The sequence below is a fragment of the Felis catus genome, chromosome C2 (assembly GCF_018350175.1).
Source record: "Felis catus isolate Fca126 chromosome C2, F.catus_Fca126_mat1.0, whole genome shotgun sequence".
Lineage (NCBI taxonomy): Eukaryota > Metazoa > Chordata > Mammalia > Carnivora > Felidae > Felis > Felis catus.
Genome location: NC_058376.1, coordinates 153,709,101 through 153,734,345, shown reverse-complemented (window position 1 = coordinate 153,734,345; position 25,245 = coordinate 153,709,101). Strand labels below are relative to the sequence as shown.

The window sequence follows — 25,245 nt, the reverse complement described above, 5'->3', positions numbered from 1 at the left end:
CCTGCTCCGTGGGCACAGCCTGTAAGCTCTGGAGCAGGATGATGGAAATCGAGAAGCGGGTCTGGCGAAAAATTAGGCCGTAGATCTGAAGTTAACGGAGCAGTCTGGATCCTTCTTATGTTCCCCTGACCTGGTTTTTCCAGGACATCTCTTTTGGCTGAGTGACTCCGATGGCTGTAAGAGTGATTGGGTTTGTGCTCAGTTGCTTGTTTTTGTTCGGTTGGTTGGGTTTTTTTGTTTCATCGGTTGATTTTTTTTTTCTCCCTAATGAATGGAAAAGGGGAAGAAAGGCTAAAGATGTCTCAAAATACTTGCCGAGTAACATGGGCACTTCTGGTGAATTTCCACAAGGCGTGGGTGGGTGGGAGAGGCAGCTTGATTTAGTGGTGTTAGGAGTGGATTCAGATCCCGCCTGTAGCTGGTGAAGTCTCTGTGAACCTTCTTACTTGTGTGCAGATTGAACTGGCCACGCCTGCTTCATTCACTGAACCCGCTGTCCCTCGCCAGACTGGTTGACTGTCCTCCCGCACTATTCCCACACACCTCCATTGCCATCGGCCCCTGGGCACCGCAATGCGAGCTCTAGCCCCCAGCCCTTGCCACGTTTCTGGTCACTACGCGGGGCGGAGGGCAAGAGGGATGGAGGGATGTAAAGAGAGAGCAAAGCTTTTTCAAAGCTCTGAATCATACTGAAGCCACGTAAGAGGCCAAAGATGATTTCATGAGCCAACGGTCCCTGCCAGAAACCTAAGGGAGCACTCATTTAAGAGTTAATAATCATTAGATCTTCAAATTTCCAAGTGAAAAAGTTACACTTTTAGGAAGAAATTAGAATGTGTAAGCCCTTATCGTGTGTCGGTCGGCGTGAAAGACCAGCACGTATGCTTTAGCGATGAATCCGCACAGCAGCTTTGCGAAGTAAGTATAGTTCATTCTGTATTTGTGACGTATAGTGTGTAGTTATATAAATATAATTGAGGTCGCTGAGTCTCAGTGAAGCTTCTGTATCGGGGTTTTTGCTTGGGGTCATTTCCGCACTTGTCTGTCCCCCTCCCCTGCCCCAGCGTATTTCTTCTTGTCCGGTGACGACACTTTGTTGTAAATTACCACCTTATGTCTTTCTTTCCCCCTTAAGAGTACCAGCATCTTCCTAGAGTAAAATCTCTTAGCTCTTTTTTAAGTTTATTCATTTATTCTGAGAGAGGGGTAGAGAGAGCAAATGGGGGAGAGGCAGAGAGAGAAGGGAGGGAATCCCAAGCAGGCTCTGCGCTGTCCCCACGGAGCCCAGTGCAGGGCTTGAACCCGCAAACCGTAAGATCATGACCTGAGCCAAAATCAAGAGTCAGACACTTAACCAACCGAGCCACCCAGGCTCCCCTAAAATTTCTTTACTGTTAAAAAAAAAAGAGTATCAGCACCTTGAGGGCAGTAACTATGCCTTAACAACAATACCAGCTACCTTCTGTTGTGGGCTTGGCTAAACGTGCCGTACAAGGATTACCTCACCTAGTCCTCAAAAATATTGATGAGGTGCGTGCTATTATTTTAAGAGATAAAATGTTAAGATGAGGAAACCAGTGCTTAGCAAAATCTTTTCATTTTGTCCACTCAACACACGCCCCAAACCTACCGTGTCGCAGGCATTCAAAAACTACTGGGATGTCCTACAATTTCCTTTGGCTCAGTTGGCAGAGCTAGAGGGGTAAAGGAAGACCAATGTCCTTCGCATTCCAAAATATTCGGTATATCCAGAGCACTGTGAAAACAAAGAGGGCCCTAATGGAGGGCCAGTCTGAGATCTCAGGTTGTCTGAGACCGTGGAGAAGGGGCTTCCCAAATGGGGTGTCCTCATCAGGAGGGTGTGTGTGCGCTGCTAGGAATCTGAGATCCACGCGGGAAATGGAGAGACGTGGCAGGGGGCACCTCAGGACAACTCCCCCTCCACCCTCCAGAAGCCCACCCCTAGAAGACCAAGCCCTGTCCCTAGCACCTTGCAGAAGATGTCCCTGAAGCTGACTGAGCTCAGCTGACCTCGTCCACACCCTGTGACACTGGGCCCTCTAAGTCCTGCAACCAGTTACCTGGTCGTGGAAGAGAAGGCTTCCTGTGTCCGAGTGCAAAACTGGGAAATGAGGGAGGCAGAGCGTGGCTGAAAATGAACAGACGGCACCCATGCAGTTCCCATGCACAGATGCAGACGCACACACTTGCAGGTCAACGCTCTCCCCTCTCCGCTGAGCCGTAGTTCTACAGTTAGCTGCTATGACTCTGTTCCTACTCTTGTTGGTAGCCCACGGTTCCTTCATTGTGTCAAGACTTTCCAGGGGCACCTGGGCGGCTCAGTCAGTTAAGCATCCGACCCTGAATTTCGGCTCAGGTCACGATCTCCACGTTCTTGGGATCAAGCCCTGAATCGGGCTCTGAGCTGACAGCGTGGAGCCTGCTTGGGATTCTGTCTCCCCCTCTCTCTCTGCCCCTCCCCTGCTCATGCTCTCTCTCAAAAATAAACAGGTGAACTTAAAAAGAAAACAAAGGATTCTCTCTCTCTCCCTCTGCCTCTCCCCACCTCAAAAAAAAAAAAAAAAAAAAAAAGAGACACTTGAAAAGACTTTCCAAACACCAACCCAAAGGCCTTCCTCTGGGTCCAAGCCCAGTTTTACTGAGCAGACAAAAAGAAAAGACCAGTTGCGGTGCTCTGATCAGTCTGCACCAAAGAGGAAGCTGATGCCTTTGTTGTTTTTGAATCGCATTGTATTTTGCACGCGTGTGATTCCCGATTACGGTGCAGCGCAACGCTGACCTGAATTCAGGAAGCTCTGATTGAATTAAACAAAGGGAGTTTTTTGTTTTGTTTTGTTTTGTTTTAAATATTTGGGGGCCTGACAAATTCATCCTCAAGAATTTGGAAATAAAGAGAGTTAAAGTAGAAAATCTCCGGGCCTGCTCGGCCACGGCAGCGTGAAGCCGGCCGGAGGGTCGCGCACGGGCAGTGTCCATCCCGAGAGCCAGCGGGGGAGAGGGGGACTTGGGGCGCCAGGCCTCCATTCCTCCAGGAACCCTGGAAGTGCCCTCCCTACATGCAGTGGGCAGAATGTTTGGACTGAGCCCCCTGGTGGCCGGACATCACGCACCGCCACCGTGGTGGGGGAAGGAGGAGAGAAGTGAATCGAGAACGGGCTGAGCAGAGAAGTCACGGTTAACAGCGGAGGGCTGGCCCCAGGGCCACCGGGCTTGCAGCTGGGATTCGGGGGGGACAGCAGACCCAAGCTGGAGGGGCAGCTTAGGTAAGGCCAGCAGCCAGGGTCCTCCGGTTTCCTCCGCGCCCTGTGCCTAGTAAAACGGCTCTTTCAGAGTCGGCCTTCTGGAATATTCGTGGAATGGGTGGGTAAACAACAAGGACAACAAAAAAGGAATGAAGAGTTGAGTGTGCCCCTTCTCCCTCACCAGGCAGTTTTCTGATCCTGACGGTGCTTTTATAGGATGAGACAGAATCCACATCACTCTCGAGAGTGTGTCTGGTATTGCTCATGAAATTATGGCTTGGATTCCAGCGAGTGCCTCATCCTAGTATGTGGGTTCGTTAACACGGGTCCTACGCTCAGGGACTGCCCACCTCTGGGCATGGGAAAGAGCGTGTCCCTCTCCAGGCTGTAAAGCTGCATCAAAACTGTATCAACTGCAATGCCTCCCCCCCAGTCTCCAGCATTATCCCCTCCTTAGCACTTTCTCCCGGACCATCAGCAACGTCACTGCAGTTGATATTAACGTGTGGTTCCCTAGGTTCTTAGGTTGAGTACAATCTGCTGGAGCTGGAAAGATTGTTCTACATCAACTTCCGTCCTTGCTGCTTCATTAAATCCCTCTCCTGGGAAAAGAGTGATTTTCAACCACGTCGCTTTCCGTGGCATCAGCACGAATCTGTGACTCGTGAAATTCCAAAACGCCTCTGTGTCTGACGCTTCAGGTGCAACAAGGGCTGTAGGCATCCCCTCTACAGACATTAAAGACAGATATTAACCGAGAATTGAAAATGACAGCAGAGGAGATTGAATCGGAATGGCAAGACGAGCACACGGCCCTGCTTCCCCTCCTGCTCCAATCCCTTGAAATGGCAGAGTATATATATATGTATATACACATATATATACATGTACATATGCATGTATATGCATATATATACATATTTATATGCAATATATTGCTTGAAATGTCAGAATATATATATGTATATACACACATATATATGTATATATATATACATGTACATATATATACATATTTATATGATATATATTGCTTGAAATGTCAGAATATATATATGTATATACACACATATATACGTATATATATACATGTACATATATACGTATACATACGCATATAAATATGCATATATATACATATATATGTATACACATATATACATGTACATATATATACATATGCATATATATGCATATATATATGCATATATATATATTGCTTGAAATGTCAGAATATCTATGTGTATATACATGTATATATATACATGTACATATATATACATATGCATATATATGCATATATATATGCATATATATATTGCTTGAAATGTCAGAATATCTGTGTGTATATACACGTATATATATACATGTACATATATATACATATGCATATATATGCATATATATATGCATATATATATTGCTTGAAATGTCAGAATATCTATGTGTATATACACGTATATATATACATGTACATATATATACATATACATGTGCATATATATATATATATTAAGAATACATCCATAATGGTACTAGAAAACAAGAACTAATACTATCAGAGACCCCCAGATTTGGAGACTTTCCTGGCAAAATGCAGCACATAGAAGTGAGAAGAGAGAAGGTGCCTGGAGACCACAGTGCTCAGGAAAGAATGACTTTAGATGTAAGGACACTTCCAAGGAGACGCTGAACTCACAGCAGATTCACCGAAGAACGCGAGGCTGTCTGTGTCCAGTGACTTGATCGCATTCATGACCCCAATTCCTGTACTCGTGCCCTTGGCCGTGACGCTTCACGGTTTCCGTCACCACAGAAGGTGCATCTGTCTGCCATCCCTTGAATCTGGACTGGCCTTATGACGTACTTTCCCCAATAAAGTGAGGCAGGAGTAACCGTATGTCAGTTCCAAGCCCGGCCTGAGAGGCCCTTAATGTGTTTCTGGATGTTTCCATCTGCCGCTTTTGATATCCTGGCACTGTCACGAAAGTCCAGATTGGCCTCGTGGGGTGTGAGAAACCGGAAATAGGGCGACGTCTCCCCCGGTCAACCTAGCCAACAGCCTGCCGCCACCCGGGCACGCGAGGGAGCCACTGAGGTTTTGTGGCAGTATGTTACACAGCGTTGTCACGGCAATATGTAACTGATACGGACCCCCAGCTGTGTGCACGACACCCCGTCGCTGCTTATAACGACTAGCATTCGATGGCAAAATCGAGGAGTACCTGTACTCAAAAGAAAGAGAACCCAGGCCTAGGGAGGGCTCCTGTGTGAGCACAGAAGTCTCACAGGAAGGAGAAAAGGAGCTGTGTTTAGATGAACTCTAGACTCCAGACTTCCTAGAGAGCAGGAGGAGGGAAGGAAAAGGCGGCTGTACTTAACGGGCGAATAAACTGACGTCTCCCTCAACAGGGTTAAGAGAGTCCTCCTATTTTAGCCATGGGGGTAGTGGTAGGAGGCCCCAGACCGCTTGCCTCCTGCATTTTCGAGCGTCCAAAAATGAGACACCCCAGTCGATGCACTCTGCTTGCTTAAACAGAGCCTGGAATTAGGTCTTGCGCTTGGGAGAGAGACCCAGTGCAGACACAGAGGCAGTAGTAGTAGAGAAGCTCGCCCAGCGGTCCACACCCGTCTGCCTCTGTCGTCAGCCATTAACGTAAAGGAACAGCCAAGGGACACGATGTTGGAGAAAATCTCGACACGAAGGAGAAGCCGTAAAATAAAGACGAGGCCAACCAATTCTAGAGGAAACAAAGAATTCAATAAAGGAAAAAAACATTGTTTTAAAAACATAGTAATAGCCTCAGAAAGATCATTATAATGTCACATCCATAACAGAAAGTGGCAAATATGAACAGGAAAGTTTTCTAAAAGAATAATAAAGAACCCTTATCTATATGTAAAAATAGAGCTACTATATTTTTTTTAATACGGCACAGAGAGGGCACCTGGGTGGCTCAGTCGGGTAAGCACCCGACTTCGGCTCAGGTCATGATCGTGCAGTGCAGTTTGTGGGTTCGAGCCCCGCATCGGGCCTTGTGCTGACAGCCCGGAGCCTGGAGCCTGCTTCAGATTCTGTGTCTCCCTCTCTCTCTGCCCCTCCTCCACTCATGCTTTATCTCTCCCTGTCTCTCAAAAAATAAATAAAACATTAAAAAAATTTTAAATACAGCGCAGAAATAACACTTACTTTGAATATATAACAAAACTATTTTTATGGGTGGAAAGAACTGGTCAAATGTCATAATTATTTCACTTCTGTTTATTTTAGGATTATTTGTATAAACACAAAACTATTGCTTCTGACTCTAAAGTAATCATCTTTTTTTTCTTTTGGTCCCCCCTCTCCTTCCGCCCTCAACTCATTCTGTCTTCATTATAGGCCAGGAGACATGATTACTCTTCTAGAAGACACCAATGAAGATTGGTGGAAAGTAAGTATTTCTCTTTCTTTAAAAGAAAGAGAAATTTATTTATTTGGTAATTATCTGGTAACCATCATTACGACAGATGTTACAATTGTGGATGCACGCCTCCTTTTTCCTTTCAGGGAAAAATTCAAGACAGGATTGGCTTCTTCCCGGCCAACTTTGTTCAGAGAGTACAACAAAACGAGAAGATTTTTAGATGTGTTAGGACCTTCCTTGGGTGTAAGGAACAGGGGCAGATGACACTGAAAGAGAATCAGGTGAGTACAGCGTGCACGCACACGGCAGGTAGGACTAAAACAGAGTCACGGTCACTAACAAACATAAATCTAAATGAATGCAGTCATATTCAAAGTATTCACTTTGAGGAAAGGTACAGACACGCCCGTGATAATTGTGTAGCGTGTAGGGTCTAAACCCGCAAAACCAGAATGTTCGCAAGTTTAGCTGGTGGGGTCTGTTCACAAAAGGAAATACACACAACATCGTAACAGCAGACTAAGGACTCTGGTCCTGGTGCTTTCCTCTGAGGACCACTCGTCTCTGAGGTGGACCCCTGCTCCAGTCCAGTTTGGGTTTTTTTGCTGGTCTCCACCAATGCATGGTTCGCAGTCTCTTGGGAATACATTGCTGTTCCCCGCTGACGCGTTGCACAGTTCATTGCGTTTGCCTCCGGTCACGAAGACCCTTCTCAGTAATGTCTACTTGTCCAGACTCCAAGCTCCTGCCTTTTCACTGGAATGCAAGACGCCTTCACATGGCTGCATAAAACAGTCAGGACATAGGTAACCAGGGACTAGCTCACACCAGTGCCCGAATATCTCCCTACATCTAATCGAGAGGTGTCTGGTGCCATCTTGCTCTTGTGCTATGTTGAACTTGGAGTTCACTGTGATACCGTTGATTTCCTGAGAAGTAAGGCACGAACGCCTTGTACCTGTATGTCTTCAGGCTCCTTGCTTCTCCCTCTCCCATCTCACTTCTGGAATGTTGACAGGCACAAAGGGAGAAGACACACACGGCTCAGCTCTTTGTCCTAACTCTGCCTTTCTTGGCCTTCTTCCAGCCGAGAGAGGGGGCTTCCTACCGCCCCTTCTTCTCTGACTCCAACTTCCTTCATGTCATATCCTGTATCCTTGCTACAGAGCAAAATAATATGCTAAGACCTCCAAGTTTGCTCTTGGTGTATTTGGAGATGATCCGAAAAAATCAGACCGTAGAAATTTCTTCTATTTCCTAATAGAGTCTCACAATTGACTCTAATTTCCAATTTTGGAAATCAAAACCTTGCCTGTCTTTTGTCTCCATTGTTGGTATGGTAATTGTAATATCTCCTGAGGCAATTAAACCTCTGGTTGGAAATGATGAGGCCCACTCTACAAAGAAGTACAAAAAGAAAAACACGTTAATGGCTTTAATACTATCCCTGTTCAGTAATTGCCCAAAACACATCTTGAATGTCATTTTTGGAATTGCCAGAAAAGATAGTTTCTAACTCCCATAAAAAAAATCAGTCATTACTTCGTAATTATATCTGATTTATAATTTTTAAAAATTGGTTTTCCTAATTTGATCAGCAATTTTATATGCCACACATAGATCAAAATACTTGATCATTTTCAAACAAATACACCCTCAAGAAATAATGATTTACCTTTTCTTTATGGCTATTTAAAAGAAAAATATTTAGCTCCAGCCCCCAGTTGAGAGAGAAGGAAAGAATAAATTAATACAGTCCTAGACATTGTCACAATGATAATTATTATAAGTATCATGATTATTATTACTTATTATTTAATGATGTCATACATATGTATTTATAAAGTATATATACTTACAGCATTTTACTTGAGATCCCAAACAAAAGCTCATAGAAGATTTTGCCTTGCTCAAGGGGGCAAAAACCTGGTAAGTAGCCAGAATGGAACTTAAGCATAGATCTGCACGTTCTAAGCCCATACTTTCCATGGAGTCATGTGCCCTGGACCATGTGGACCAACCTCTGAGCAGGACAGCACCATTTGCATAGTTTGGCTCCCAAGGAAAGCAAATGTCAAAAAGGCAGGTGTCCTAGGACCAGAGAGCCCCTTGAAAACACATTCTTGCTCATATGAGTGCCCTGCTGGGTCGTTCCAGGCAATGGAATCATCCTTGTCAAACTGAGACCCCATCTCTAATCCCACACCCCCCCCCACAAAGCAAACACCTACTTTCCCGCTGGGTTCCATGCCAATGCCTCAAATTTCTCCAAGCTCACTAAATTATATCCTCCCTGGTCCAAAAGCTTGGGAAGTCTTTTGAATGAAATAAATTTGAGAAGGATTTTCATCTTTATTGGCAAAGTGTTATTAAATAATTTTGCTAGCACGCTTGATTTTCTTCCTCAGAATATTCTTGTGCTTCCCCACTTGAAAGTAAATGTTGTTTTTGTTTTATTAATATACAAGTCCGTGAAATCAGAAGGCAAATGAAAACTTGCTCAAGTTGATCAGCAGAACATCAGCTCAACGACTCCTACCAACTCCTTGGCCTTCGTCCCCCAAATTGTGTTTTCTGGGAATGGGCTCACACCTGCATTCTGGACTCTTTATGGTTGAACTGACCATCTTCCAGGATGGGTAGGGGTGAGACAAACAATCCAACCTCTTCAGTTAGACATGCTGAAGACACAACACAACCTGAACCAGGAACAAACTGGATCTGCTCATAATCCTTTAAAAAAAATTTAAGTTTATTTATTTATTTATTTAGAGAGAGAGAGAGAGAGAGCATGTGTGTGTGTGTGTGTGTGTGTGCAGGGGAGGGGCAGAGAGAGAGAATGTCACACAGGCTGTATGATGTCAGCGCAGTGCCCAACTTGGGGCTCAAGCTCACAAACCGTGAAATCATGACCTGAGCTGAAACCCAGACGCTTAACCAACTGAGCCACCCAGGTGCCCCTGCCTATAGCCCTCTTAAAAAGTTCCATAACTTTGCCCAGCCTGGTGTTTCTGGGAGTGTGGTCTTTGCACCACCTGAATCCTAATCACCTGGGAGGTGGTTGAAAATACAGACTCTTGGACTCCATTCCAGACCTGGTGAAGCAGAACTCAGGGTAAAGGCAGGGAATCCCTTTACAAAGGCCCCAGGATCGAAGCTGAAGTGAGAGCACGACCTTCATTTCCATGACCTCACCTTGACGTCCTGCAGTGGTCCTGTGACAACCAAAGGACACCGTGGCTGTGACAATGCCAAGTGGAAGGCATGTGGACGTAATGGATCCCAGTTCCAGACGGGTCAGCAAAAGGCACCGAGGGCTCGTTAGCCCCGCACGATTTTCCGTTTTCGATCTTTGTCATCAGCATGGCAACCAATTTTGGAAAAATGTCAGCCACTTGAAAGAAAATTTACATTTTAAAAATCTGTTATTGAGAAGGATTTTTTGAAATTTTGGCTCCACTTACTTTTGTGGCCTCCCATTATTTTAGGTGTCAAATTTCAAATAGAAGGAATTCGATTCTAAAAATAATGCAATGCATCTCTGATTACATCACATTTCTACCTCTGGGGTTAATTTGTCTCATAATTCTATTATTTTTTCGCAGAGCTCTTGTTTCCAAATAGAATCAAGTTATCCTTATGTTACGAACACAACTAGAGTTTGCATTAATGCCAAAGTGTGTTTTCTGCATTTTTGAAATTTAAAAAATACCCTCATGAAATCAACTTTAAATACCATAACAGTATTGCATTAAATTCATCCAAAGTTCTGCCATCCCCGTAAAACTACTTTGATTGATTCTTTGCGTTTTCGTCAAAGCTTTCAAGACAAATAGGTAAATTATTTTTAGATTACAAAACTGAAACGCATTTATTGTGGAGAAAATTTGAAAACTACCCCCAAGAAAGTATAAATGCTTTTCTACCTTCCATGGCACAGGTGAATCCTAACTGAATTGATCGTTGCCGGCGATGGTTTTAGTGGTTGGCCAGTCCCCCAGTTTCTGTCAATGGGAGAAGTCAGAAGGTCAGCTAAGGGCATCCGCTGGGCTCAGTAGTGCTTGTGTTCCTACACTTTCTTGGCCCCTCCAGCCTCTCTGACTTTTCCCCACAGATTCCCCACCTCCAAAGTGCCACACTCCCTTGATACTGAAATATGTTCATCTCCTACTTTTCCCCCCTCGTTTTCACCTTGCTATCTTTGCTTAAAGGCCTCTTCTTTAGGGAGGTCTTTCTTACCCCCTCGGCCAGATCAGAGTGCCATAGATACTCACATCAGCACCCCTTTCCCCATGAGTGAGGAATTAATTCATTCAGCCATGTGCTCATCACATGTGTAATTACTCAGTGAAATATCTGTCCCCTAGTTCTGCCCAATAAGCTCCAGGAGAGCAGGGATCTGCCCTTTTTTCACCAGTTTCCAAGTTTCTGGAGTGGTGTCTATTACATAGTAGGCACTCAATAAAAACTTGAATGAACGAATGAATGGATGAATGAGTGAATACAGGAAGTGGGGTATCTTTCACGTGGCCTGACCAAGAAAACATTTGCTGGGATAATCAACAGCCCCACTTGGTCTCTGGGACTGACGAATTTCCTGCGATGTAGGACTTTCAGTGAAAAGATTGAGAAAGTCCGTGGCAAACCAAGACAAGTTGGGCACCCTCTTCGTGGCCCTCCAAACCAAAGGAGTTGCTGTGGTTCTCCCTCACCTCCTGCCTTTCTCTACCCATAATCTTCTGGGCTCATCTTTCCATTCTACCTCGAAATGCAATGCTTCCAGCCCGGTTACTGCTTCCTAAAATGGTAGGTAGGTTCTCAAGCGTGGTGAGTTATGTTATTTGTACCACCAGAATTTTAAATTCTAGACCCTTCATTTCTGGGAAGAGTACAAACCACTGAAGCCTATTTTCAACCATTTCTGTTCATCTTTTTTCAACTTCCTTCAGCTTCCTCCTCTGTTTACCCATTGTCTGCTCCCAAGACTGTCCAAGGAGGGCATGGTGGGTACCGAACTTCTCGTCCTTTGGAAGGTCTCCCCAGATCAAATCACTGTAGGGGTGCCAATTAGGAGGTGCAAAGTAAGTCCATACATGCAACAAAGCATGAGCATTGGTGCTTCTAGGCCTCCCTACTCTTTGAGACCCCCTCAGACCACTCTTCCATTGCCTCTACCAAACCATGTTTCACTTCCACGCTGAAATCTCGGGAGAGAGAAGGAAAATTAAAGGTAGTGTGTACAGACACACAGTGGGATTTTGCTGGAGAGACTGAAATTGACTGCTAATGTAAATAGCGGAAAACTCAGAAACAGACCCAGAAAGCTAACAGAGACCCAAACTGCAGTCATTTTTGGTATGTTCTCAGGCATGGGGTAATGGCGTAAGGCTCTTAGCTCTGGCCAGAATTTCAGTTTTCTGATTCCTTTTCCAGGGTTCTCCCTATTAGACATCACCATGATATAACATCTGTGTGTGTGTATGCCAGTAAATTGTTCTCAGGTTTGATGTCTTTATTTAACTATTTCAAACTATAAACTCAATTTTTAAAATAAGCATCTAGAACAAATCTGCACGAGGAAGCAGATGTTGATGCAGATTGCTTAGACTAATAGTAAAGGTTGTCGAATTTGGGACATATGTCAAGAAGGAAGAAAACTCCGTCTTTGACGGGTTTTAATGGTAAATCCTGCCCCCGGGGCCTTTTAATGGGTTCTTTTAAGACATATACTCCCTGCCCATCCCTAGGGTCTCCTGCCTGCAATGTTTCTGTCATGGGCAATGACAGGCCTTAGTTTTTGGAAATCAGGTGGTTCACCCTCCTTTCGGGGGTCACCTTACCCCATCAGACTCTAGTAGGATCTAACATGGCCCCTGGGCTATTCCTTTCTCACAGATCACCTCTGGCCTTCATGAAACAGTCAACACATCTTCTGTTAAATTAACTCCTGTCTCAGCCTCTTTCCAGTCAAGCTTATCACACAGCAAGTTTCTGAAACATGAACCAGATACCAGCCTGTTGTGTGTCCCAAGCCCCAAGAGTCACAAATGAAGCTCTTTAAGTGGCCTGTTAATGCCTGTCCTTCCATGTGAAGGGGTCTCTATTGGGGCCCTGCCCACGTCCCCTTCTGTAGGTGGGTGCACCTATCTCCCGGTTGCTGTGTCGGCTAGTATCTCACAGCTGCCCTCTGTCCAGCTAATCCCCCTTCGTGGAACAAGAGCTGCCTGGCCTGATAGGTTGCATCTCTCACAGCCCACGTCGGCCAGTGGCCAACGACAGACACACAGGGCCCAGAAGACCGGACCCCCTGCCTCAAGGTGGGACCGCTCTGTGGTGCGCTTCATGCTCCAGAGCCCCCTGCGGGATCGGGCTCAGGCTCGCCTCCAGCCGAGACCTCACCTTTGCTCAGCTCCTTCGACTGACCGCCATGCTTCCCTCGCCTCCCACCTCCCGAGAGCACGCGCTCAACAAGTCCCTTCACGAGGACGCCTGTCTCAGGCTCTGTTTCTGGGGAATCCGACCTAAGACATAACCTACCACCCACGGAAGCAGGTCGACTGGGTGAACTCACAGCACACCACAGGCTCTTTTTCAAAGCCTCTTCTGTACCTCTGACCACACCCACCCTTCATGCCGTTCGGTGGCCTGGCAGTGGTAAGTGACAAGAATACCCAAATGGATGTTAAGCACCTTCTTGTTAAGTCCGGCACAGGTGGACTAGGGGAGACATTAGCATCTCTTTGCTTTGCTTGGGGCCAAGAATGGAATAGCTTCTTTGGATTTTCTGATACGACGTATATAAATTTCCAAGCACATGACAAGAGCCTGCTGAATGGTAGCTATTTGTTTGGATCTTTAAAACGTTTTGAGGACTCATTGCATGGCACGTGCTAGGCTCTATAGGAAGCATTATTTCATTCTGTCCTCGTAGTGACTCTTCAGAGGGACACAGTATGATTAATTCCATTTTATTGATCTTCGTTCATAAAGCTGAATCTCAGAAAACATATGACGCCTGCGCATAGTTCCAAAGCCAGGATCTGCCTAATATTTATTCAGCCTTTTTCTTACAGAGCCAGTCCCCCTCCCTGAAACTCCTCTCCCTTTTCCAGTTTGGTGCTCCTGGCCTCAGTCTGCAGCGATTCAAGCCACAGTAGCTTCTAGCTTCTTCCTTGTTGACCCTTTGGTGTTTTCTTCCTTGGCATTCAGATCTGCGTGACCTCTGAAGAAGAGCAGGACGGCTTTATCAGAGTCCTCAGTGGAAAGAAGAGGGGCCTCGTCCCCCTGGATGTCCTAGAAAACATCTGATTGCTGGCCCCCCTGCTTTTGCAGTGGATGGGCTCCGCCGCGATGCCTCATCTCACACTGTGTCCACACAGAGGAGCTGTCGCGCTGACCCTCCACCCGGGAAACAGTGAGACAAGACTCACGGATCTGAGACTGGAGTCCCAGCCACAGGACAGAGGGCCCATCTCACAGCATTGCCGGGCTGCCCAAGGTGGGGGCGAGGCTGAGCTGAGCACTTTGCAGGTGGCGGTGGCGGTGGCGGTGGGGCAGTAGCCACAACTGTCCCTGAGGATTCACCTCAGTCCCCATCCATGTGATGTAAGTTAGCCCGCTGGGGTGTGCTCCAGCTTGTGGTATGGGCCCTGTGCAAGGCTCAGATCCCTATAGCCAAGTGTGATTCTGGTTCTGTGTCCCCAGTCCCGGCCCATCCACGTCACCACGTTTGCAGTCTCTGCGTCAGGAAGTCCTGCTTCCCAGCCCCCAGCATCCTAGGGCTCCTCTCAGCCCCTCTCACTTTGCATTTGTGCTGTCTCTTCTGTCCTCTGAGTCAGTCGTGGGGTGCCCTTGAGGTGTGAGGGCTGAGCTGGTGGCACCAACCACCGAGAGAGACCTGCTCTGCCCAAAGGTGGCCGACAGGCAGTCCCAGCTGCTGCTTTAGTTACCAACAGAGGTGACAGAGCAGGACACGAGGCCCGACAAATACAGAGGGCGAAGCGCGGGGTAAGGTGGGGCAAAGAGCCCTACTTATTGAAGAATACACAGCCCTTCGGGTTATGAAAGCATTTCCCTGAGGCGATGGGCCTGAGGAAGAGAATGGGGCAAAAAATCTCAGCGATCAGCCCTGTTTCATTCCACGTCCCCTGTACTAGGGGCAGCGTTTTCCCTCAGGCCATCCTATAGGACCCCCTTTTGGAGGCTGAGCCCAGCTTGTAGAGAGCCAGGAACCTGGAGGAGAACCAACCGCATCTTAGGAGAAAAGTAGCCAACTCTGAATCCGTTCCTCTTTAGGGCAGTATATTATACCCTAGCCGATGTAAAGTGGAAGAGAATCTTTTAGTGCTTCATCCCTCAGAAAGTAGAGGAACTTGGGGCCTCTTTAACATCAAGTGGGGAGTCCCTCTTACTCTGTATTTGTACTAATGTTTACAAGCATTCAATATACTGTGATGCCTTCCTCCGCAAGCCTCCTCCTAGCATTCGAACTTGCATCCGATTACTTAGTCATTAATACGGTTAAACTTCAATTCACAGTGACCTCGGAACCCATGTCAGCTCGATTCATTTTGTTACAGAGCAATAAAAGCATTAGAACAACTGGTTTTTGAAAGACTTAAGCGGGTGCATCTTGTGCATGTAAGCATCGTTCCCCAAACCCTAGTACCATTAGTCTCCATTTATTTCTTTTGTTACTACTCAGCATGATGGTGGGAGCTGAGAGAGGATGGCTGCTGGTTTCACAGTAGTTTGGATGCCTTACTGTCGTTTTAAAGCCAGCATCCAGAATTCCCTCTCTCTCCGCTACAACCTGCAAAACTGAGTGTGCCGAGACAAGATGGGTTCTCTGAGAGCCAGGGTGGATGATCGGACTGCCATTCCCTGAAACGGAATGCCAGAGTCCAAACACTTTCTGCCTCTAATTCTGTATTCCATTTAATAAAGACAACACAGTGCTGAAGGAGCATAGAAAACATGTGTCCTGATCTCTTCTTTCCGGCGGAATAGCCACTGAAGTTTTTTGGTATAGCGGTGTCCCATCCTAGGCAAACTTAACTTGCACTGGAAAATCAGTTCGCCTTTGGAAGCTGAATAGAAGGAGGCTGTTGTGGCCTGCCCCCAAGGCGTTCCCCCAGGGGTCTCTGCCTCCTGATATGCTTGCCTTTGTGTAGCCCGCCCCCACACCAAATCAGGGCTGGTCTTCTGTGACCAGTAGAATACGGCAGAAGTGATGGTGGCATGACGTCTGAGTCTAGGCCAAGACGTCCTTGCAGCTTCCGCCTTGCTCTCTGGGAACACTCACCCTTGGAATCCCAAGCCACCATGTAAATTCAACTCTGAGGCCACCACGTGGGAGAGGCCCAGCGGCGAGACCACACGTTTCTACGGCTGAGATCCCAGACGTCACAGAACAGCAAACATCCCTGCTGGGCCTGCCCAAGGGATAGCTTTATGAACGAAATAAATACGCTTTGGTGGTTTTTAAGTCACTAAGTCTTGGAGTGCTTTGTTATACAGAAATAGATAACTGGAACGGGGACTTTGCAATTCGAGCCAGTGTTAGAAATGAGGCCCAAAAGTTTTTACAAACATCAAGTATTGGTGGGCAGCCAACCCTCCAAATGCAGGATTTCTGGTGTTCCTTCAAGGTCTGGAGTCATGCAGATATCAGAGAAAAAGACAGATGTTGCTCATAGTACAGATTGTCACAGATGTTCACACACGTGCGCACACACACACACACACACACACCGACACACAGATTTTAGGAACCACGGCATTATTCTTCTGCTTGTCTACGGAAATGGCAGGAACAAGGATAGCTATGACCTACCAGAGTCTTGAAGGTTTCCCAGACTCAAGAAATGGCGGGGAGAAGAGCCACGGTTTTGGTATGGGGACGAGGTGAAGACTTCAGGAGACTGACTCTGGAGAGGGGGCAGGGGCAGAGAAGAAATGCTGATATGAAGGAAAACAAGGGGGGGATATCCGGGGGGATCGTCTTCACAGTCTGAGAGAACAGCTTTGTAGCCCCTCAGCTCCTCCCCCTGCCCAGCTGAGGGTTGGTGCATATCTAACTGGCGCTGTGCCCTACGCTCCACCACCAATGCTGTAGGACTAGGATTCTATCGTGGTGAATTTGAAGTGAAGAACAGGTCGAATCTTCCTCAGGGCTCCGGGAGGTAAAGAATAGAACATTTTTAACCCCATCACTAGCACAACTGAGACACCTTTAGTGTGGGCCATGGGCTGCAAGGAGAGACCCGTGTAGATGTCCAAGTGACTACGAGTAGGGTTGATTTCATAGACCACCTTCCTCCTCAGCTCTAAACACACACACACACACACACACACACACACACACACACAACTCCCATCGAGAATAAGAGTCCAGCATCTGGGTTACATATTTAAAGCAACTAGTGAGACGGTACTAATTATCAGAGTTAGTGTTCTTTGTTTTTAATATATGAAATTTATTGTCAAATTGGTTTCCACACAACACCCAGTGCTCATCCCAACAGGTGCCCTCCTCAATACCCATCACCCACCCTCCCCTCCCTCCCACCCCCCATCCACCCTCAGTTTGTTCTCAGTTTTTAAGAGTCTCTTATGCCTTGGCTCTCTCCCCCTCTAACCTCTTTTTTTGTTGTTGTTGTTCTTTGTTTTTAAAGGGAGGAAAACAAAATCAGTGGAAAGATGACAGTACATATAAATAGCCTGGTGTCAAGTGTTGCTAAAAGGTAAAAACACACACACACAAAAACAAAAAACAAACAAAAATAAAAAACACAGATCTCCAAAAGCCAGTCCAAGGTCCCTGGCTGTCCCAAGGAAAAGACAGTTGGGAAGGAAACTTACGAGTTGGCCCCAGCCTAGAGCCAGGCCCAGGTGGCTGTGAAAAAGAATTTTGTGCTCGGGGTGCCTGGGTGGCTCAGTCGGTGAAGCATCCGACCTCAGCTCAGGTCACGATCTCGCGGTCCCTGAGTTTGAGCCCCGCGTCGGGCTCTGGGCTGATGGCTCGGAACCTGGAGCCTGCTTCCGATTCTGTGTCTCCCTCTCTCTCTGCCCCTCCCCCGTTCATGCTGTCTCTCTCTGTCTCAAAAATAAAAAAAAATTAAATAAATAAATAAATAAATAAATAAGAAATTTGTGCTCAAATAGTGTAGGTTTAAATAAAATAAACTAGGCTTCTTTTCTCAGGACTTCTCAGAGCCTTTAATTGCCTAATTTTGACAGTAAATCTATAAAAGGGGATTTAGATCTACTGAACACCTGTTAGGATCAACTAGACTATTCCAAGGCACATAGTTTGGAAAATGCTATGGTAGTGAATTCTCATGTAATATTGGGTCCACCTAATACCCCCTCTCTTCCTACCTCTCACGAAAATACCTATGAAGTACTGAAAAGGACAAAAATGCATAATCATAGTAACAATGGAAGCTCTGGAATCAGTTTGTAGGGAGTAGGAGAAAGTGGGATCTGTGTCCCCAAGGGGTGAAAAACTCAAAAGAAGAGTAGCTTCCTCATGGCCAATAGCTTTAGCAAAGACTGACCATCCGGGCGTAGGCTGGTATAAATCTGGGAATAAAAGAAAGTTCAGCACTGCCCAAAATAGTCTCCCCAGGAAACCGAGTGAGCAGGTGTGTTCCACAGATTTAGCACAAAACAAAAATCCTTACAAACAACTTGGACCAAAAAAAAAAAAAATTGGTTTAAAGATATCCTGTAACGGTCTCTTAGATTTTGCCCAGTTGCTATTCTGTTGTGTGTTTTGTAGAACACCTGGTGTTTTTGACCCTTAGAACATGTTGTTGTTGTTTTTCTTAGCTTCCAGTAAGGAGTTTTAAATAGTCCTCAATCTTCCCCTGGGCAATAGAAATTTAACTGTACCTCGAAATATTAACAAGATAATAGCAATGTATTTTAGAGTTCTTTTTTAAAAATAAAAAAGTAGCAGACTTTTTTTTATCATCACACCAGCAAGTTGAAATAGCTATTGAACTTCTTCCATGTCTTCATGGAACTCAGGATGTGCTGAAATCCTGAAAATACACCTGGAAAAGTAGAGTACCTATTTCCAAGAAAAATGGTGGGTCATCTTTAGATTTTCTCCACTGACCTCATTCACTCAGGCTCTCAGGTTACACCTGACTCTGACTGTTTTTGTGCATGACAATATCTTTCTTTTCTATCTTCTCCTTTTAAACCAGCTTCTTGAAAACCATTTGCTTAGTTTACTTACTTTCATTCTTACTAAGGTAAAAAGAAATCATCCAAGGTTATGACTTTTCCTCTGAGTTCAGCTTTGACCATATGGAAGTGTTCCCATTTTCATTCATTTCTAATACTCTGTAATTACAGTTTTGATTTTCTCTTAGCTTGTGTGTGTGTGTGTGTGTGTGTGTGTGTAGCTTGTGTGTGTCATTAAAACCATTGTGCGTTGTGGTCAAAAAATATCCATAGGGTTTCTGCTTTGACGAGTTAATTGGCATTTTATTTTGTGCTCTAATATATGAGGAATCTTTAGAAATGTCCAGTGGATGCTGGTAAAAAAAAGAAAAGCCGTGTCTGCAGGATGTAACGTTGAATGTGTATCTATGAGATAGGCGCCCATGTGTCTCTCTCAAAGACAAAGGAAGTCAAGAATCAGCAACAGTGGACTGAAATAAGAGACAGCCCGCAAGGGTCTCCAGTTGCTTGCTTGGTGCCGGGCCTTGGAGGGAGGAAGTGCTCTTTGCCACAACTTCCCCCTTCTACATTTAGGAGGAATCACTAAAAGCATTTCCTAAGTAAACGTTCTCTTTAATTCCCTGGAGGAAACTGTAAAGGAATCACTTGAAAGTGAAGAGATTCCAAAAATATTCCCTGAAAACTTTAGTACTGGGACAGGGAGTCTTGAGGGAGAAAAACTACAGTGAAACGCAATGGCTGTTGGGTAGGGACCTCCCCACGGCTCCAACGCGTCCCACCCAGGAGACTGGTAAGGGTGGAAAGCATATCATAAGCTGATGAAATGTATTTTTACCTAAGAGTCTAAATCCAAACGTGGTGAATCGCAAGCTGCTGGTTTCAAACATGGGTGTTTCTTGGGTCATTACATGGTTGGCATTTTTGCAGTCAAATCAACAAATGCTCGCTGGAGTCCACTGGGAATGATTGTCATCAAACAAGTAACACTGAAAAGGGATTATTAGTGCTACAAGAACCATGAACCACAAGAATATGCCGGGGGCACCTGGGTGGCTCAGTCGGTTAAGCGTCCGACTTCCGCTCAGGTCACGATCTCGAGGTCCGTGAGTTCGAGGCCCGCGTGGAGCCCTGTGCCGACAGCTCGGAGCCCGGAGCCTGCTTCGGATTCTGTGTCTCCCTCTCTCTCTCTCTAATCAATATTAAAACAAAATCTTTAAAGAATATGCTGGAAATAGGCTAATTTCATTAGGAACAGGGTCTACAAAAACTGAAACCTGTCAGGCCAAAAATGGGATTTTAGACTGAGAGTGGTAGTAATGCAACTTTTCAGCGCTCTCTTTTGGAATATACCAACACCCGAAGCAGGGCAGTCTCACTAGAATTTAGGGAGAGGAGGGAGGAGATTTTGTGGAGACGAGCTGTGTTAACCGTAAAAAATGAAACTGCCGGTTATTTTGCCATCACAAGTGGGCGTACTCGGGAAGAGCAGAGAATCGCAACCCCACGCAAGCAAGTTACGGCAACACCATAGGAAGTCGGTGGAACCCAGGGGAGGACCCCTCTTTCTGTAGAGGAAAGGAGGAGGGGAGGCTGTTATAAACAAGAAGTCCATTGGAGGATGCCGGGAGTTTGAAGTATAGTGGCTTTTCATTGGCCGGCTGTCGTCGTGCCTGTCTCCCATTGGTTGAGCTGTTACCAGGGGAGAAGGAAGCCGTCCTCCCTTCCTTCTGCTGGGAGATCGGTAGCATCCAGCTGCAAGATGCGGCTCTGCCGTTGACGCCACGCGGGGATGACCGCCTTCCCTGACGACCTCCTGACACCGTGCTAGGCAAGATTTCCTTTTATTAATTTTCTCAGGTGAAGCTAGATTTTGTAAAGCCGAGATCATTCTTCCTATCTTGTTAGTATGTCTCCACCAGGGTGCTCCCTCGATGTCTAGGGCCCCAGCAAAAGCGATTCAGAGAATAATAGAGTTTAAAACGTCATCAAAATGGAAACACAGTAGAGACGTCTTCACAACAGGGGGGACCTGGGAGTTTTTTAATCACAGACAACGTGTGATTTGGGCCAGATTCCTCACCCTATTCATGATGAGCCCCCCGAGAGTCTTCCTGCTATAGAGAGATCACGAAACTTCTCATCCCAGGACTGCAGAAGTTTCTTTTTCCTCTTTCCATCACGGGGGGGGGGGGGGGGGGGGGGGGGGGGGAGTTAAAATCTTAAGTATTCAGAAATCGGTTTTACAGAATCTGTGACTCTTATAGGCATGTGATATTAAAACCATAAAATTCAGGGGCGCCTGGGTGGCGCAGTCGGTTAAGCGTCCGACTTCAGCCAGATCACGATCTCGCAGTCCGCGAGTTCGAGCCCCACGTCAGGCTCTGGGCTGATGGCTCCGAGCCTGGAGCCTGTTTCCGATTCTGTGTCTCCCTGTCTCTCTGCCCCTCCCCCGTTCATGCTCTGTCTCTCTCTGTCCCAAAAATAAATAAACGTTGACAAAAAAAATAAAAAAAAAAAAAAACCATAAAATTCAACGCAATGAAGCAGTGCAAGACAAATCTTCTTGAGCCAGTGCTGAAAGTAATGAAACCTGTGGGCTTTGGGGACCAAGAAATGTTACTTGTACCCAGGAGGATCAGCCATCAGAGGAGCATCATTTATTCTGTGCAAAGGGCGTTGGGACAGTGAGGGTGCCAGGACTTGGCCAGGGGGGGAAGGCCCAGGAAGAGAGCTCGACTCAGAAGAGATTACGGTTCGTGCATTCTGTAGGGTCCAAGATGGAACAGCACCAGGCACTAAAGAATCAACTAGCAAAGAAGCAAGACCTTGCGGACGGTATTTTTCCAAACTCTGTGGCAGAGATCTGTGTTGGCAGAAGGACGAAATTCTTTACAAGCCCCAGGAGTGTGAGACCCTCAGGAAGGAGCCGACGTAACAGCAGGTGGATACTAACCCGACGTTTAATAAGGGTAGATCCTGGTATCTGCAGGGTTTTACTTTTGCTCTGGGAGCCTGCAAGCTGGACCCCCACAGAGCTTCCTTGAACCTTAGAGGAGACAGCCCTCCGGGCTCTACAACGGTGAGACCCATTTAGGACTTTTGACCTCCACAACTGCAACAGATGATAACTTTGTATGGTTTAAGCACTACGTTTGTGGTCATTTCAGCACCAAAAGGAAACATACGGCCTCACACTGCCATCCGGGAAGGGGGAGAGATGATTGCGGAAGTCTAACCCAACGTCCTTGTTGCCTGAATGTCTTTAAGAACATTGCCAAGGAGGGACCAGAGCCTGCCAACACAGATTAGGAGCAAAGTGCTCCCCAAAACTCGGAAAAAGCTAACCAAAGAGACCAGGAAAATGCAATAGCAAGGTATTAATATGTAACCAGCGTGGGAAGCTATCGGTTCCTTTCCTGGGTAGTAATAGACCAAACTAGCCCCTGAGGATGAGAAAATTAAGAAAGGTGCCTTAGATTGGCCAGTAAGACTGCAATCCAAGGGTGCATAGGGTGCACACATACACACACGTTCAGGTTGTGCACTGTGCTGTGCTACAGATTTAAGCGGCTGTACGTTCTTTGATTCAGTTCATTGGTTTCACATGCCTTACTCGTGTTTTACACATGAAGCAAAGTGTCACTGCCCTAGAGGGTGTCTCCCCTGGACCTCTCTTTTCTTGCTCGCTTTAATCACGTCGTCCTCCACTGTCCCCATCACCACCACCACCCGAGACTCATCAGTCCCTACAGAAAAGAATCCAGCCTCCTTAAGTCTCGTATCTGGCAAATTTCATAGCCTCAGGAGATGAAAGTAAAGGCTTTTCCCCCTCCCCATTTCGGTTTCTCCCGGAGGGGAATTTCGGTCTCGGTGACCTCTGGCTTTGAGCGATAAGGAGGTAAAGGGATCAGTCAAAGGTGAGTGCAATCACAAGGAGACGGTTAGATGATGGGCACTCCACCCCCGGCTGTCATTTGTTTTTCCAGTGCACTTTATATTTCAAGACGGACGCCTGAATGCAGTGGTAAGTAATTTATAAAGCACAGGGGAAAGGAGATGTCTAATTGTGCTAGGAGAATATAGCGTGATTGGGGTGAGTCAGACAGATGAAAAAAACCCAAGAGGTTTATGAGACATCATAAAATCTGGGTGAGATCAATATCCTGTAGGGGGTGGGGCGGACACAGAACTGGCACTGGGAGAGCTGGCGTGGAAGGGAAGACGCTCCTGGGAGCGAGAGAGAGGGCAGGCTAGAAACAAAGGAGGCCCGTGCCCAGTGGCAGTCCGTAGCCATATAGGGCAAGGACAAGGGGCCCGCAGCAGCACAGCAAGTTTAGCCAGCCTGCTTGGCAGCCTCATCCTGACACCGTGTGCTCACGGCTCCCCCACCATCGCAAAGCCTTTTTTGGTGGCGGTTCTCCTTCAGACTCAACCTCAAAGCCAGCATCATCTTCCAAAAGCACCACTTTGATCCCGCCGCTGCCCTGCTCAAAACCCTCCGGGGGCTCCCCGAGGTCAACAGAAGCGGGCGCGGCCCCTTCGGTGGAGTCTTCTTCTCCGATGGCCCCAGACCAACCTCGGTGCCTCTGAAACCGCACAGCCCCGACCAGACTCACTCGACTGGCGTCTGTCACTTCTTTCCTGACGGCTGGTGACTTTTCAGATTCCTTGCAGTAAATCGCCTGTATATTCCTTGAGGGCAGTTCAGGGCACCATGGAGTAAGGACATCAATCCACAGCCCCTCCGTCGTGACCAGCACAGCGCCACCTCTTAGCACATCTGGGTGTTTGACTGGATGGCCACGGCCTCTGCCGATAGCAGGTTGGATCAGTCAGCAAAGCCCACCCAAATAGATATTAAATGCAAGACCTGGACAAGAGCTTTGGTTTTGTCCCCTCCCTTGGCCGGGAACTCAGCTGCAGCCCCAGTCACAAGGGGTGTGATGTGGCAGGTCCATCACCACCCCCCTCCCGGAGAATCAACTCCAAGAACACCTGCTGGACAGGGCTGCCTCCACACGGGCCCCTTTTACTGCCCTCCCTCTCCACCGCCTTCAGAGACAGCTCAGGTTGTGGGGACACGAAGGGAAAGAATGTTAGGACTTTGCAGTCTCGAGTTATGAGGGAGGTTAAAAGCAAAGCCTACTGAACAAGTCTGTGTCTTAGATCAACTGTGAGACTCGCGTTAGAACCCCGAAGGAGAAACGGTGAGCCTTCTACCCAGGTGTTCCCACCAACTGTCCCAGCCCCGTGTGGCGGAGGGACGGGCGTGGGCTCTGTCCTCAGACCAGCTGTGTTCCAGTCTGGCTCAGCTCTTGCCAGGTGTGTGAACTTCCAGCCCGTTTCCTCAGCTGTAAAATAAATACCAAATAATGCCCATCCACAAGGCCGTTTGGAGAATTAAATAGAAAGATCTTAGCACAGATCATGGTTCATAGGCAGGTACTCAGTAAAACGTATCTGTAAATACACATCACACGCGCGGCGAGAATCACCTCCCTGCACCTACTGCCCGTTTAACAGATCGCTCTCTGGCTGTCTACACCCCGCCAGGACTTCCTCCTTCCTCTGCTTTGTAAACTAGATGCTCACCTGTCCCTCTCTCTTACTAGATTATAAGCAGCTGAGGGGAAGGGACTGCTTTCTCTCACAGTTTTAGCAACACACGATGTGAAATGTCCAGGTAAATCTCTATTTTCTTCGCACCCGGCCCGGTTCTCTACGTATGGCGAACATTCAATAACTGCTTTTGGGATGAAACTCAATTTGTCTCCAAAGCAGAGGTGCTCTCTGGAGTTTTTTCGACCTCTGAAATCTATCGAGGGTTCCTTGGGAGTCTCAAATCCATGGGCCAGAAAAGCCTATAGCCTTCATTACTGGGAATTTCCACAGTGGAAAATAGTGTGGAGGTACATCAAAAAATTAAAAGTAGAACTACCGTCTGATCCGGCAGCCCCACTTCTGGGCATATATCCAAAGGAAATGAAAACAGGATATCGAAGAAATGTCTGCACCCCCATGTTCATTACGGCATTATTCACAACAGCTAAGACATGGAAAGAACCCAGATGTCTATCAGTGGATGAACTAAATGAATGAATGAGTAAAGAAGCTATGGCTTATATAGATACCTCTGTGTCTATGTATTATATACATATAATTCCAATATTCTAATAACATTCCTGTGTGTGTGTGTGTGTGTGTGTGTGTGTATTTTTCAGCCATATTATTCAGCAATAAAAAAGAAGGAAATCCTGCCATTTGAAGCATTGATGGATCTTGGTGGCATTAGGCTAAGAGAGATAAGCCAGACAGAGAAAGACACATACTCCATGGTGTCACTTATACGTGGAAACTTAAATATCCAACCAAACTCA

General features: G+C 46.5%; 1 protein-coding gene and 1 long non-coding RNA gene across 5 annotated transcripts in view; one reads left to right on the top strand and one right to left on the bottom strand.

Moving 5' to 3' along the window:
- Positions 1-15,645, top strand: part of STAC (SH3 and cysteine rich domain) — a 138,438-nt gene extending 122,793 nt beyond the window's left edge. For 2 of the 4 annotated variants that reach the window (XM_011286319.3, XM_045037904.1), the window contains exons 9-10: positions 6,646-6,697; positions 6,814-7,107. In XM_011286319.3, coding sequence (XP_011284621.2) covers positions 6,646-6,697; positions 6,814-7,107 — 346 coding nt within the window. Of the gene's footprint in view, positions 1-6,645; positions 6,698-6,813; positions 7,108-8,531; positions 9,873-13,879 lie in introns of those variants that run through there. The other 2 variants (XM_011286318.3, XM_019810967.3) reach the window with 2 other exon arrangements.
- Positions 7,941-25,245, bottom strand: part of LOC111562324 — a 44,984-nt gene continuing 27,679 nt past the window's right edge. Inside the window, exons 2-4 of the long non-coding RNA XR_002745519.2 lie at positions 10,597-10,674; positions 9,866-10,064; positions 7,941-8,067 (exon numbers count right to left, since the gene is read on the bottom strand). This is a non-coding gene — a long non-coding RNA (uncharacterized LOC111562324). The remainder of the gene's footprint in view (positions 8,068-9,865; positions 10,065-10,596; positions 10,675-25,245) is intronic.